Source organism: Egretta garzetta, unplaced genomic scaffold (genome assembly GCF_000687185.1).
Source record: "Egretta garzetta isolate BGI_Z169 unplaced genomic scaffold, ASM68718v1 scaffold76, whole genome shotgun sequence".
Taxonomy (NCBI): domain Eukaryota; kingdom Metazoa; phylum Chordata; class Aves; order Pelecaniformes; family Ardeidae; genus Egretta; species Egretta garzetta.
In genome coordinates this window covers 129,675-142,634 of record NW_009259859.1, presented here as the reverse complement: position 1 = coordinate 142,634, position 12,960 = coordinate 129,675, and the positions used below count along the sequence as shown (strand labels likewise).

At 40.6% G+C, this 12,960-nt stretch overlaps 1 protein-coding gene across 1 annotated transcript in view; it reads right to left on the bottom strand.

The window, feature by feature from the left end:
• KHDRBS2 (KH RNA binding domain containing, signal transduction associated 2) overlaps nucleotides 1-12,960 on the bottom strand; it is a gene marked incomplete at its 5' end in the record, with an annotated part of 238,048 nt that overhangs the window by 123,383 nt on the left and 101,705 nt on the right. The window contains one exon of the mRNA XM_009640019.2: nucleotides 2,212-2,339. Within this exon, the coding sequence (XP_009638314.1) occupies nucleotides 2,212-2,339 (128 nt within the window). The remainder of the gene's footprint in view (nucleotides 1-2,211; nucleotides 2,340-12,960) is intronic.

The following is a 12,960-nucleotide window of genomic DNA, read 5'->3' as shown; positions in this document are numbered from 1 at the left end:
GCAGAAAGGAAACAGTCCAGAAGGTTCCTGCAGTGTGTGGAAGATAACTTCCTGACACAGCTGGCAAGTGAGCCTACTAGGGGAGGTGCCCTGCTTGACCTCCTATTCACTAACAGAGAAGGACTGGTGGGAGAGGTGGTGGTCGGAGGTCGTCTAGGCCTTAGTGATCATGAAATGGTAGAGTTTTCGATCTTTGGTGCCCCTCACTACAAGAAAGATGTTGCGTTGCTGGAACATGTCCAGAGGAGAGCAACCAAGCTGGTGGGGGGTCTGGAACACAAGTCATACAAGGAGCGGCTGAGGGAACTGGGGTTATTTAGTCTGGAGAAGAGGAGGCTGAGGGGAGACCTGATCACCCTCTACAACTACCTGAAAGGAGGCTGTAGGGAGGTGGGGGTCGGCCTCTTCTCCCTGGTAACAGATGATAGGATGAGGGGGAATGGTTTGAAGCTGCACCAGGGCAGGTTTAGGCTAGACATTAGGAAAAACTTCTTCACTGAAAGGGTTGTCAGGCACTGGAATGGGCTGCCCAGGGAGGTGGTCGAGTCCTCATCCCTGGAGGTATTTAAAAGAAGGATAGATGAGGTGCTTAGGGACATGGTTTAGTGGTGGGATGTCAGGGTTAGGTTAAAGGTTGGACTCGATGATCTCAAAGGTCTTTGCCAACCAAAGTGATTCTATGATTCTATGATTACCTGGGAGTAGGACCTTGCACTTGACCTTGTAGAACTTAATGAGGTTCCCATGGGCCCACTTCTCAAGTCTGTCAAGGTTCCTCTGGATGGCATCCCTTCCCTCCCAACCAAAGTGATTCTATGATTCTATGATTACCTGGGAGTAGGACCTTGCACTTGACCTTGTAGAACTTAATGAGGTTCCCATGGGCCCACTTCTCAAGTCTGTCAAGGTTCCTCTGGATGGCATCCCTTCCCTCAAGCATATCAACTGCACCACCATAAATATAATTATGCTATTAGTATAAATTATTAGCATAAATATTTAGCTTAAAATAGTTCAGTTGCAATTTTTTTTTTAATATTCTCCTGGGGTTTCTGACTGGTAAATAGGGAAAGCATCCAAGATCCTGTATCTGTCCAACTCATCCAATCATTGGGGTATTTTGCAGGAAGTGGGGGCCAGCACTCCACTGGTTATGCTTTGAACATAATTTAAAAGCTGCCAGTCTGTTGCAGTGATGTTCTGAACATCATTATTAAGTCAAGCCCCTCAGAGATCTTAGGCGTAAGGAAGACTGGTTTCTGAGCCCAAAAAGACTTTGATTGGAAGATGGTCACGAATGACAAGTGTAAATCCTATGTATGTGCATTTTAGTACTGATAAAAAATTCCATTCAAAAAGAACTGAGGGAAAACATGATAGACACCTTCAGGGAGAAAAAAAAAAAGTCATAGGCAAGATCAGCCCGTTCAATTATACCAAAGAACTCCTCTGTCAGCTTAAAATAAGGTACCTCCATATCCTATTTCCTCCATAATAAAAGCAGATTTCTTAGGACCCATCCTGAAATGGTCTGTCTGGATGCCTAGAAGTAGCTAGGTAACTTAGATGCTTGAGGCAACAAATTTCTTAAGGGTTCACAGTGAAAAACGAGTATGAAAGTGTATTATTAAGATTATACACTGGCCTTATGAACAAGCAGAGCTATCTGTTACTTATATATGAATAAAACCTTGGAAGAATTCAGGAAACATTCATACATCAATGTTTTTAGATGATGCCAATTAAATTTATATAAAATGATAACCCATATAACAAATAGTATATAATGCAAGACACATATATTATAGATATGATATAACTACAAAAAAAAAGTAATTATTGAGCAAATAAAGTTCCATCCAGACTATGTAGCCTTCTCTGACTACCTATTTTATGATTTTATGGTACTGACCATACCAATTCTGTGCTGGGATAACAATATTCTTTCCTAGAAATACCCTTTCCCTGGCTTCATAATCTGCTCTGATTTTTTGTTAGGTACTTGTATACCACCCAGTGTAGTCTGTGAACTGTAGGTCAGAGAATCTGGCACAACATAGACCACACAAGTTATCAGAAGAAAAACATTTTGGTTTACTGACCATGATGTTTATGTGATTTTCTTTATTATTATTTTTTTTTAAACTATGTTTGGTTTACCATTGTTTAAAATTTCTAAAGCTATTAGTATAACAGCTCGGGTTACCACACCTTGAAGGCGCTGCAGGTGGCACACGGATCCCTCTTCCTCGAATGCCCCGTCCGCGTGCTGAATCCTCAGAGCCGTTCAAATATGACAGTTCTCTAAGCTGCTCCTGGCGAATTTCATCATTATAATCCTGAAATGCAAGAGGTGAAACTTGCTGAAACTTTGTATTTGGGCTGAGCTGCCAAACCAGAAATGACACGGATGGTATTCAGGTGAATTGCTCTTCATTATCACCCGTGTCCTGAAAAAACATACAGCGGGAGTGGACAAATACCTATAATGTATGGACTGACAAATTTATATGGGTAGTTAAGGTGGCCATAAAGCACATGTACACACAAAATAAAACACACAAGGCACAGAAGGCGTAAACACAAAGCAGACACCAAGAACATATCCGTGTATGAGATGCAAATGGACCTTCACATACAGAAGGTACCAAACTCAAACATCTTGAAATTAGATCAAAAAATGCATTTTACAAATATTTTATATTTTTTTGGCAGACATCCCTGGCTACCATCCATGGCACACTTAAAACATAAATTCCACCTTACATTGCACCTCAGTGTGCAAAATTTACACGAGAGTCATTTCACTGGATGATTTTATCCAATACCATTTAGCACCACTGAATGTGCCCTTCAGTTATTCTGTATATCCACAAAAAAACTTCTGAAAGGAGCTCTCTCTTTACGACTCATAAGTAACAAAGCTATGTTTACTATATAAAATTGTTAAATGATATAAAATAGGCCCATTCTAAGACTGCAGGATATCGACTGTAGCACTGCAAGCTTCTGCCGGCTCAGTAAGCAGAACACCGGATGAATTTCCTTTTCTTACTGATACAAAATATATAATATAGGGCAATTTTTACTTATTTTGCAACCTTCGTCTCAGTCAGAAGTTCCTTATTCTTTCGCTTCCTTTCTTTTGCATTCAGCCCTTTGCCTGCTGATCACAGTGGTAAGAGCCCACTGCCGTCGCCAGCACGCTGGCAGCAGAACTGTGCAACAGCTAATTAGTGTTTCAAACCAGAAAGGATTATTGAATTTCAACCCTTAGGTCTTTCCATCCTGCCACAGGCAACTGCCATTGACTGTCATGCAAGGGTCCGAAAATGCTACAGTGCCTGCTGCTTCTCAGGTGGGTGACTGTCCAGGACGCTATACAAGTGACAACTCTTTTTTGCCAAGTTAAAGACCAAGCAAACAGTGAGATGGAACCAGGGCCTTGCTTGTTCCTTCTCCTTCCTGAGGACATCCAGGAAATCTGTTTAATGATATTATGCTGATCCTGTTGTATTCTAAGAAAGTATAGGCCTGGTGACAATTTCACTTCTAAATTTCCAGGGAGTGAAGCTAGACTAAAATCTGTTAATGAAATTCAGAGAAGACCCCCGTTTATACAATACAGTGTGTGATACTTGCAGGAGAATCGTAATTAAAACCAAATCCCTAATTTTCTAATAAACCATATAATGGCTTTCAGTTCACACCAATCCCCTAATCTTTTTTCACATTTTTCTATCATTCTAACATTGACGGTAATAAGCCAAAGGCATCTTCCTAAATCAATGTGCTCTGTAAAACAGAGAGGAAAAACACAAATAGAGATAATGAGGTCACATTTACAGCAATTGCTGAACAGGTACCATCTTGCTTAATATCATCTGTTACTCACACTGGCTTTACAAGGATTAGGACTTCAAACTTGCTGATTGAATTTACCCTTCAGATTCCACACCAGTGCTGGGATGGAACTTCATTAATAATGCCAGTAAATTTTCTAAGAGAAAGATTTGGGGTGGAGTGGGGTGAAGAGAAGGGACCTGCAAGTGACAGAAATTGGAATTTTCTGCATTGCTGCTTTAATCTCTCTCCTTTGGAACATTGCTGTATAAATGAATTCTACCAGAAATTGCCTCAAAGCTTCTATTCCTTCCTCAGATACACGTACCATTTGCAATCTTAGTACTGATGAACAGAAAATCCCACATAAATTTATAATATACTGCAAGACCTGCAAATCTGCACCATTCTGTTATGCAATGCCCTTCATTTTTCTATAAGATATTTACTGCATGTCCAGTTAAGAGATATGCACAATGTATATTGAAATGGCAAGGTAGAGACAACAAAGTACAAGGAGGACTGTAATTAAGATGCTGGGACAGGTATCCTGAAAGAGAAAGATTTCGGTAAGAAAATTACAACTCTATCATTTATCTTATGTGCCCTTTAAAAATCATAATAAAGACCATAATTTCTAAACCTGAAATCTGAAACTTTCAACAGAAATGCTCACTTCAACTCTTTCATTACACAGAAACATAACACTGACTTAATCTTTTATAACTGCTACATGAGTCTAGCTATAGACAGAGTACCCTGCTGAATATTTAATTGCAGCTGAGTTCAGAGCCCAGCACATGAGCAAAATTATGCTGCTGCTGCTTCATATCTGTTTAGTCCCAAGAGAGAGTACAAGATGTTGCAAGACATACCTGTACTGAAGAAAGGATAATGAAGCAGCTACACAGGGCAGTAGTATGTTGTGTTTCAGAAAAAAAAAAAGCCCTGCTCCTGGCATTAAAATAAGCTCATGAGAAATGTTCTGTACTTCTTAGCTTTTCTTATAGCTCTCTAATAGTCCTACAGCTGTTCTTACAGCTGATAATCTACATTAACCTATATGTTTTACTCCTGTTTATATCCTTAAAGACATTATTACCTGTAAACAGCTTTTCCATTTACTGATGATACCGAGGGTGCCATCTACTCGTATCACGTTTGTCAATGTTTGCAAATAAAACTGTAGGCGAGCCAGCCACCCATGCCCACGGCTATTCACCTGAACATGCATCTTGACTTTAGAAATACCAAGGGTTTACAACGTTAGCTAAGTCAGTAGCATCCAGGGCCACCATAAACCATAATATTTATTTAAGTGCCTAAAACCCAAATTACGTATTTAGATAAAAATGTTCAGTATTCTAGAGCATGCACACATTTAGCCTAAATTACCAAGATTATGTTTATTAATGAGGGTCGGGCGTGATTAATTAGGTCGGTTGCCGTGACTGCTCTGGGAACAAAGGAAACCCGTTAGTATCAGAGTCCGACTGGTGGCAGCTCGCCCAGGGGCCCTTCTAGCAGCAGTGGCAGAGGGCTGCAGCCAAGAGGGGAAGGCACACAAGCTGCTAGAGAACTCAAGAAACCATTTTGGGAAAAAATAGCAAAGTATGACGCAAGCTGCAAAACCTGATCTGAATTAAGAAGAACATGTAGTGACAATGGAGGAGAGTTAATAAAGAAATCAAAGGGTAAGGCATAGGCAGACACAACGGATTTTGGGAATATATATCTATCATTAGCATAACAAAGGCTCATAGAAGTCAAGGATAAATCAACCCCTTAAGGACTGTGATCTCCTGTCCTGATGTGCTTTGCAGGTTTAAGTTCTTCCCATGTGTATGAATGATTTGCACTATTAATAAATATCATTACTCCTGTCTGTGACAGCTGAATTTCATTCTAACTCCATAGTTAAAGGGAGAGTAATTTAGGTTAAACACAAACTACCTTAAGAATGCAGAGTTATGCAAGCCAAACCTAAAATGCTAATCACAATTCTTCACACTGACAATTTTGAAATATGAACAGGCCTCACTTGGTCCCTTTATACAGATGACATTTTACAGCATACACACCTTCCTTACACAGTTAAGCTAGCTATGTATCATGCAAAGAGCAGACTTCCTCCACATAGTGTTGCTACTACTAGGAGAGTTTTACAGGTATCTCAATTCTACAGACAAACAACTACATATTAAGATCTGTATTTAAGTAATCAAAAAAAAAATGGTTGTTTTTTTTTTTTTTCTTATTTTCTCTATAACTCTTAATATGCTTCCCAAAGGTCCCAAGGTAACAGTAACTCAAATTTACAGCTGGCCTATGCAGAGGTCCTCTGATCCTGAAAATCTCAGTCTGCGCTGCCTGAACTATGAAGCACTCTTTCTCTCACAGGTACATAATATTCTCTGAAGCTCTGTGTTGCCAACAGAGAGCACCACATTCACAGGCATATGCGTGCCCCATCTTGCAATCCTCTCTTCCCATGCTCAGGTAGCAAAAAGGAAACAGGAGATGGATTTGGACTCCTTCAGCACTTCTGCATCCTGCCCTGCTCCCAGCATCAGAAAAAAAGCTCCAGGGCTCTGTGTATTTGCACAGATTCACTGAAGCTAGAGTATCTCCCCTAAATCCTGATGTTGCTGCCTTGGGGCTATTTTCAGGAAGCTTAAGTTCCAATTAACCTAAAATTTCCATTGAGTGCATGATTCAGAAAACCCATAGCCAGACAAGAATACACAAAAGTCCCAGTGAATTTTAGGTGGAGCTAGGTGATGTGAATATGGCCCGAGGGTTTTTTGTTTGTTTTTAGATACATACTAATTTTGGACACTAAAAGAGACATTGTCTTCATGCTCCCTTGTGTATATGGGGAAGCACTAAGCCTGTGAAAATAACTGGTGGTGAGGACCTCCCAGGAGTCACTGCTCCTTTGCATTCATGACAGTGAGCTGTGCTATGATTCAGCTTCAAAGCATGGTGAGAACCACTCACCTGGACTTACGAGGTCAGGATCTGCAGTTTATTATACTGAAGAGGCCAAGAACCTAGGAATTCCCACTTTCTAGCTGAGTGCTTCAATATCAGACTGTTACAAAAAAGAATAGCACGGGCTGCTCAGGACCAGAAGAACTTTGGTGAACTAAATCCCAAGTTGATAGAGATATTTGGCATTTCCTGTTATTTCTTTAGATTCTAAGATCCTGTTCTAAGACTCCAATGCATTCAAAATGTAAACATATCAGACTTTTCCCTGATCTGAAGCCGCTATCACTCTCTACTTAGGAAACAGACAGTTGTGCCAGGTAGGTTGGATAGCCCTCCTCATCACCTAAAATTTGGGTGAGACAGTGCCTCAGCTGGGCATGCAAATTAGGTGGATGCAACTGCATCCTCAATCTTCTTTCTTTGTCTCTCTAATACAAATTCAAAGTTCATTGCAAAACATGTGAGACCATGCCCAACCAAGCAATTCCTACAAAGTGCATCAGAACCATGGGAACTGGCTCTAGCCCACCCTACGTGGGTGTCTGGTGGGTATGGCATATGTTCTCAACAGTATATGGAGGAGCTCAAAACTGACAGCTGTTTTGATGTTCCTAGATAAGACCCATGCTCTCTGAACCCATGTTTAATGTATATGCATGGTTTCCTGGTTACCTACAGTCAAAGCCATCTGTTAAGATGGCTTTTTGCCCATTCGCAGATTGGTCTGATGATTTCACTGGAGCATAGGTGCCAGGTAATGATAGGTTTAGATGGACAGCCTGCAGTGCACCACAAGTGACAATGATTCTGCCAGAAGTCCTCCTCCATGACTCCAACACTGCATTAGCAACACATGCCTCTTTGCATTTACCCGTATATATTGGCACTTACGTAAGGCCATTTTGTGTGCATGCAATTCTCTGGCAGCCAGTAACCCCAGTAAATATATAAAAATATAAATATGATCCATCTGAGCCCAACGAAGAAATGATTTTCTCTAAGCAATCAGCAACTTAGCGAGATCCATAGCCATAAACATTATGCCCTTTCACTTGCCACGTATGCAAAAAATTGCGTTCTTCACCTGCTCATAGTCTGTCTGAAAAATAAACTTTAACTGTGTGGGTCACCCTTAGAGATTGAAACACATAAAAAAGACCATACATTTCTCTCAGTAGCAGTCTGAATGTGTTGCAGCCAATCTGAGTTTCAGCTTATAAACGCCTATGGGCAGAATGCAAGCAGATATAAGCTGGAGCCACGTACACTTGCCTTTGAGGTTAGTTGACAGCTGGGGGATTTGTCAGCTTGCCACAGAGAGCACTAACCCAAGCGTGGATGTCATTTTTCTCTTTGAGCATGCACAATTAAATCTGCCTGGCATCATCAGCATGGGGCACCGCACTCTACAAGCAGCGTGGAAGGGAGGGGGAATGTCTTGCTCCTCAGCATCCAGAGAGAAGCTGCCAATCTCAAAGTGTAAATTGTGCATAGGCAACTGCCATGAAACTTCGACCCAGATATTTCAGTCTTTGCTAGAACAGAGCAAAATAAGCCTCATCTAATTATGTAATCAATTTAATTTTTTTTTTCATACTACAGAGAGCTTTCAACAGAAGATTATTCCACTTTACATGGAAAAGCTGTTAGCCACACCAAATAACCACACTGAAGATGGGTGCATGATGCTTGAAAAACTTGCAGAAACCTGCACTAAATTTCAGCCATTTGCCCCAATTTGTTCCACCCCTCTGGCTCACAGCCTCCCCCCCCAAAAAAAAAGGATAGTGTGGTCTGTAATTCATTCAGATGACAGCTACGATGCCACAGAAGTCAGGTAGCTGACAGCTCCCTAACCCCGAATTTGATTCCAATTGAATCCTGGCTGCTGGAGACTTGTGCTTATTTACAGCTGCCACTTGAAGGGGATATGTAAGGGAATTGGTAATATGAGCAGAGGGCACATAGCAGGCTGCAGGAAGGGTGTTGTAGCCACCTACTCCTCAAGAAATCGTTATGGAATCGCACTGGATGTTTACGCTGGCTCCTGGGAAGGAAGGGATGTGATATGGCTGGTCTTCCTCTGGGAAAACCCAGTGGCTTCAAAGGAGACGAGGAGAGGAGGAGGACTGCCACTGCTCTTCCCCAGCTGTTTGTTGGAGCTCCACTACTAATGAGATCACTAATTGCTCTTAAGGCTGGAGTAACCATCTATTACAGTCCGTATTAAAGCCAATAAAAGTAACAAGCTATACATAGTACTTATGCGTCTTTTTTTTTCCCCCAACAGTGTCAGGTGGGACCCATATTGCCTCCTGCTAACCCACTGCTGTATGTTTGCAGCCCCCCGGTCAAGAATAATGGGGATGGCAACAGCAGCCAGCAAAATTCAGACAAGTTTACTCTTGTTTAGTGTGCCTGTCTCATCCAACCCGGCTACAGCTACGGTCTCTCGGTCCTACGTGGCACAGTAAACAAAAGATCCTGCTCAACCTGAGAAGACTGGAAAGAGCAATGAAGGATGAGAAGCCTGGGCAAGAAAGTACCTTACTACGGGTTTGTTGAGTGCCCTCTCTTTTACGGCTTCTGAATCATTTTAGAACTTTTAAAAATCCCATTAGGTGATAATCTGTACAAGTTGATTGCATTGGGACTAAACTTGATACATGACACAGGAATTAGTTTTTAAAGCAACATTGGTATTTTTTTAGGATTAAGATAACATGAGTTGTCCTTAGAGTAAGGACTGTCTTGGCAGGCACTAAGTCTATTACAAATGCAGGGCAGAAATGTTCTTAATAATGCTACTAACAGACTGAAATCTATTAATAAACATGGTCTGAAAGTAAGTCAGGAGATAGATGGGGAATATATTAAATTCAGTCACCGCAGACCCAGCTGTAATGTCCTGGGAGCAGGAGCTGGTGGAAGGGGGATCCATCACAGCAGCACTGTGTCTCGACAGAGGAGCTGTGGGGATGGTAGCATGGCTTGGGGGTTTGGTTCTCTGTTTTTGAAGAATAAGGATTTCTCTAGACTAACCCGGGTTCTGGTCTAGATCCTACACGTGGATCCCCTCAGGAACCCTGAATCTCTCTTTGATCATCTGGTTTAGCCATAGCCTGTGTCTAGGTAGGTTTTTGTAGGCTCAGATTAAACAAGACCATATGTATCACTGAAACTCTGACCGAGGCAGTGCTGTCTCCTCTCCTGGTGGCATTGCACCAGCATCACCAGCATTGCTGCCTGGCACAGCTCCCTGGCAGAGAAGAAACTGGCAGGACAGACTGGGGCAAAGCTGGACTGAAAGCAAGAAAAAGGATGAAGACTTTCCCTCATCAGTCGTAGCAGCAGGCACGGAAACTCATTCCAGAAACCTCAAGTTGCCATCAGGGCTTGGCTTTGGAGAGGCAGCAGTGCCTCGGCAACCTCCCTAGTCAGAGATTGAGGCAGAAAACACAGTAACTGTATTTCTCATGCGCTCCTTCTACACAGAAATCTGACTAACCTAAACTAAACAGCGTAGCACATCCTCCCCAGAGCCACGGCATTTTTGCACACTAAGGAAAAAAAATAAAACAAAACATGCTGGGAAGATGGTCTGTAATAGCACCGTAAAAATACAAAAGCAATTTTCACTGCTGGAATCAAAGATATTTTAAATCTGCTTGGTTTGAGCTGCTATAGTCTAAATTAGTTTCAGTATTGAGAGATTTATGAATAGCCAGTGTAACGATACAGAGGAGAATCACAGGAGAACAAGCAGGTATGTGAATAGTCCCCCTCTCCACACTAAATTCAATCAGCACAAGGAAAAGGCAGTAAAAAGATGCTGCTATTGAATCTCAGGGTCACTGTCTGAACTGGCACAGAGGCTAGAAGTATTAAAATAATTTAGACTCCAACTTCTGAAGTTTATGCCAATCTTCAAGTGAGAGATATATAGAAATAACAGACAAAAAAATACATTGAAAGGAAAGGGAAGAAACATATCAAATAAGGAAAGTTGAAATAGGTGCAAACTGAAACATAAGAAGTTTCAGTTGAATATGAGGAAGAACTTCTTTACTCTAAGGGTGACGGAGCACTGGAACAGGCTGCCCAGGGAGGTTGTGGAGTCTCCTTCTCTGGAGATATTCAAGGCCCGCCTGGATGCAGTCCTGTGTAGAATGCTCTAGGAGAGCCTGCTTTAGCAGGGGGGTTGGACTAGATGATCTCCCGAGGTCCCTTCCAACCCTTGCGATTCTGTGATTCTGTGAAATCATGCCATTGGAAAAACAAAATAAATGGCAAGCTCAATAAATTAGAAAAAAGTATTTTCTCAAGTATGTAAGTTTAAAATAGCTGATTTAATAATTCCATTAGGCAGGTATGCATGAGGTATAAGATGTAGGTTTTGTCTTGAGACAAAAGAAAAGATGATTTAGGAAATGACAAGCAGTAACAGGAGGTAGAAAATAATTTACAAAGAAAATCTTAGACCACGTACCAAGTACAGATATACTCATTTCCAAGTGTCTTTCCACTCTTTTTAAAGCACAGGGTGTATGAAAGACTAGGAATGAAGTGTGAAAAATGAAGCGAGTCCTATAATTAATGCAGCTAGATATAGGTGAAAATATTGTCAGAGTTTCAAGCTCAACAACTTAACATATAACATGATAAAAATGTTATCAGTTCTGTATTTGTTATTATTTAATTAGACTATATTTTATTTTGTTATTGCATAAACCCTTGTAAATAAGATTATCCACCAGGAGATATGGCATCTGTATTTATGTCCCCTGTTCTCCTCTGCAGTGTCCACTAAAGAAGTTTTCAGGTACTTTAACACAATTACCACTGCTTTTTTTTTTAAAAAAAATGGTTTCTTTTTAACAGAATAGCAGCTAACTCCTGCTTATTATCAGGTAGCAAAAAGTTCTGCCTCTCAAAATTTTTTTGCTTCTTATATTACTTCATGGCCAGTTCATCTAATCCATACCTCCCCAAGTGGCTGCACAAGAAGACCAGCTTTAAATCAAATAAAAACAATCTAGGCTTGAGGGGAAAAGTGAAATAAGCTCCGCAGCTGAAGGACCCTCTCACTGAGAACATCTGAACAGAAGCCGCTGAAGATCTAGATCAAGCACAGCTATTAACCCAAGGAGGGGAAGCGTAGCCGAGGGAGAGATGTAGGCTGTCATGTGGAATGGTGCCAGAAAACTTACAGGTAAAAAAATGCATTTATAAACAGCACCCAGAAGTGGAAAAACAGCTTTTAAACACATGCATTTACAGTAAGATAATAATTCAGTATGAGCTTCTGTATTTTATCCCAGCTTCTGCATACATTTAAGTGTTGCCCCAGTTATGGCATATCCCTGCATCAGGTAATCTTGGCGATATGCATTGGACACAGGAGCAAACTGTATTCTCATGAGGAAAAACTCAGGTGCGCTGGAGAGATGGAAATGGGGTAAAAAAGTCAGAATTAGCTATGATATTCCCTAGATAATAGTAAATTCATTAGCATACAACTTCTTCAACTTTATTTCTGACTCACAAGCCCACCCATGTATTTTCTTATAAACTGGTTTATTTTTATAGAAACACATGATAGAATTTAAACTAAACTTTTAAAGAGTTTCATGATGATAATCTTATCATTGAAGATTAAAATTCCAACTTCCTAATATCTGAACACATTTCCTGTAATAAAAGAAACAAAAAGCATTCAATACTTTTCTGTCATTACCAAGCAACACAATCAGCAATTATACATGGCACTGAAAGAGAGAAAGAGGGGAAGGAGTTAAAATGGGCTTGGAAAACACATGCTCAGTTTCTTTCCATTTCACATTATTATACAGTTACGAAGTATTTTAAAAGTATTTAAAAGCATTTAAAAGTATTTTTAAAATGACCTTACCTAGTTTCTTAACTACTGCAATGCATACAGTTCTGTACTTGCAGACATTTTTTCACAATTGTTTTAATTTTTTTATAATTTTTAAACAATAGTATATAAGTGCATATATGATGGTCCTCCCTGCTTATTATGGAGGCCCATCACTAACCTGTATCAAAATGTCTAGGTCTCTTTGAAGCTATTAATATGGCCCTTTATCAAAGAAAAACCTT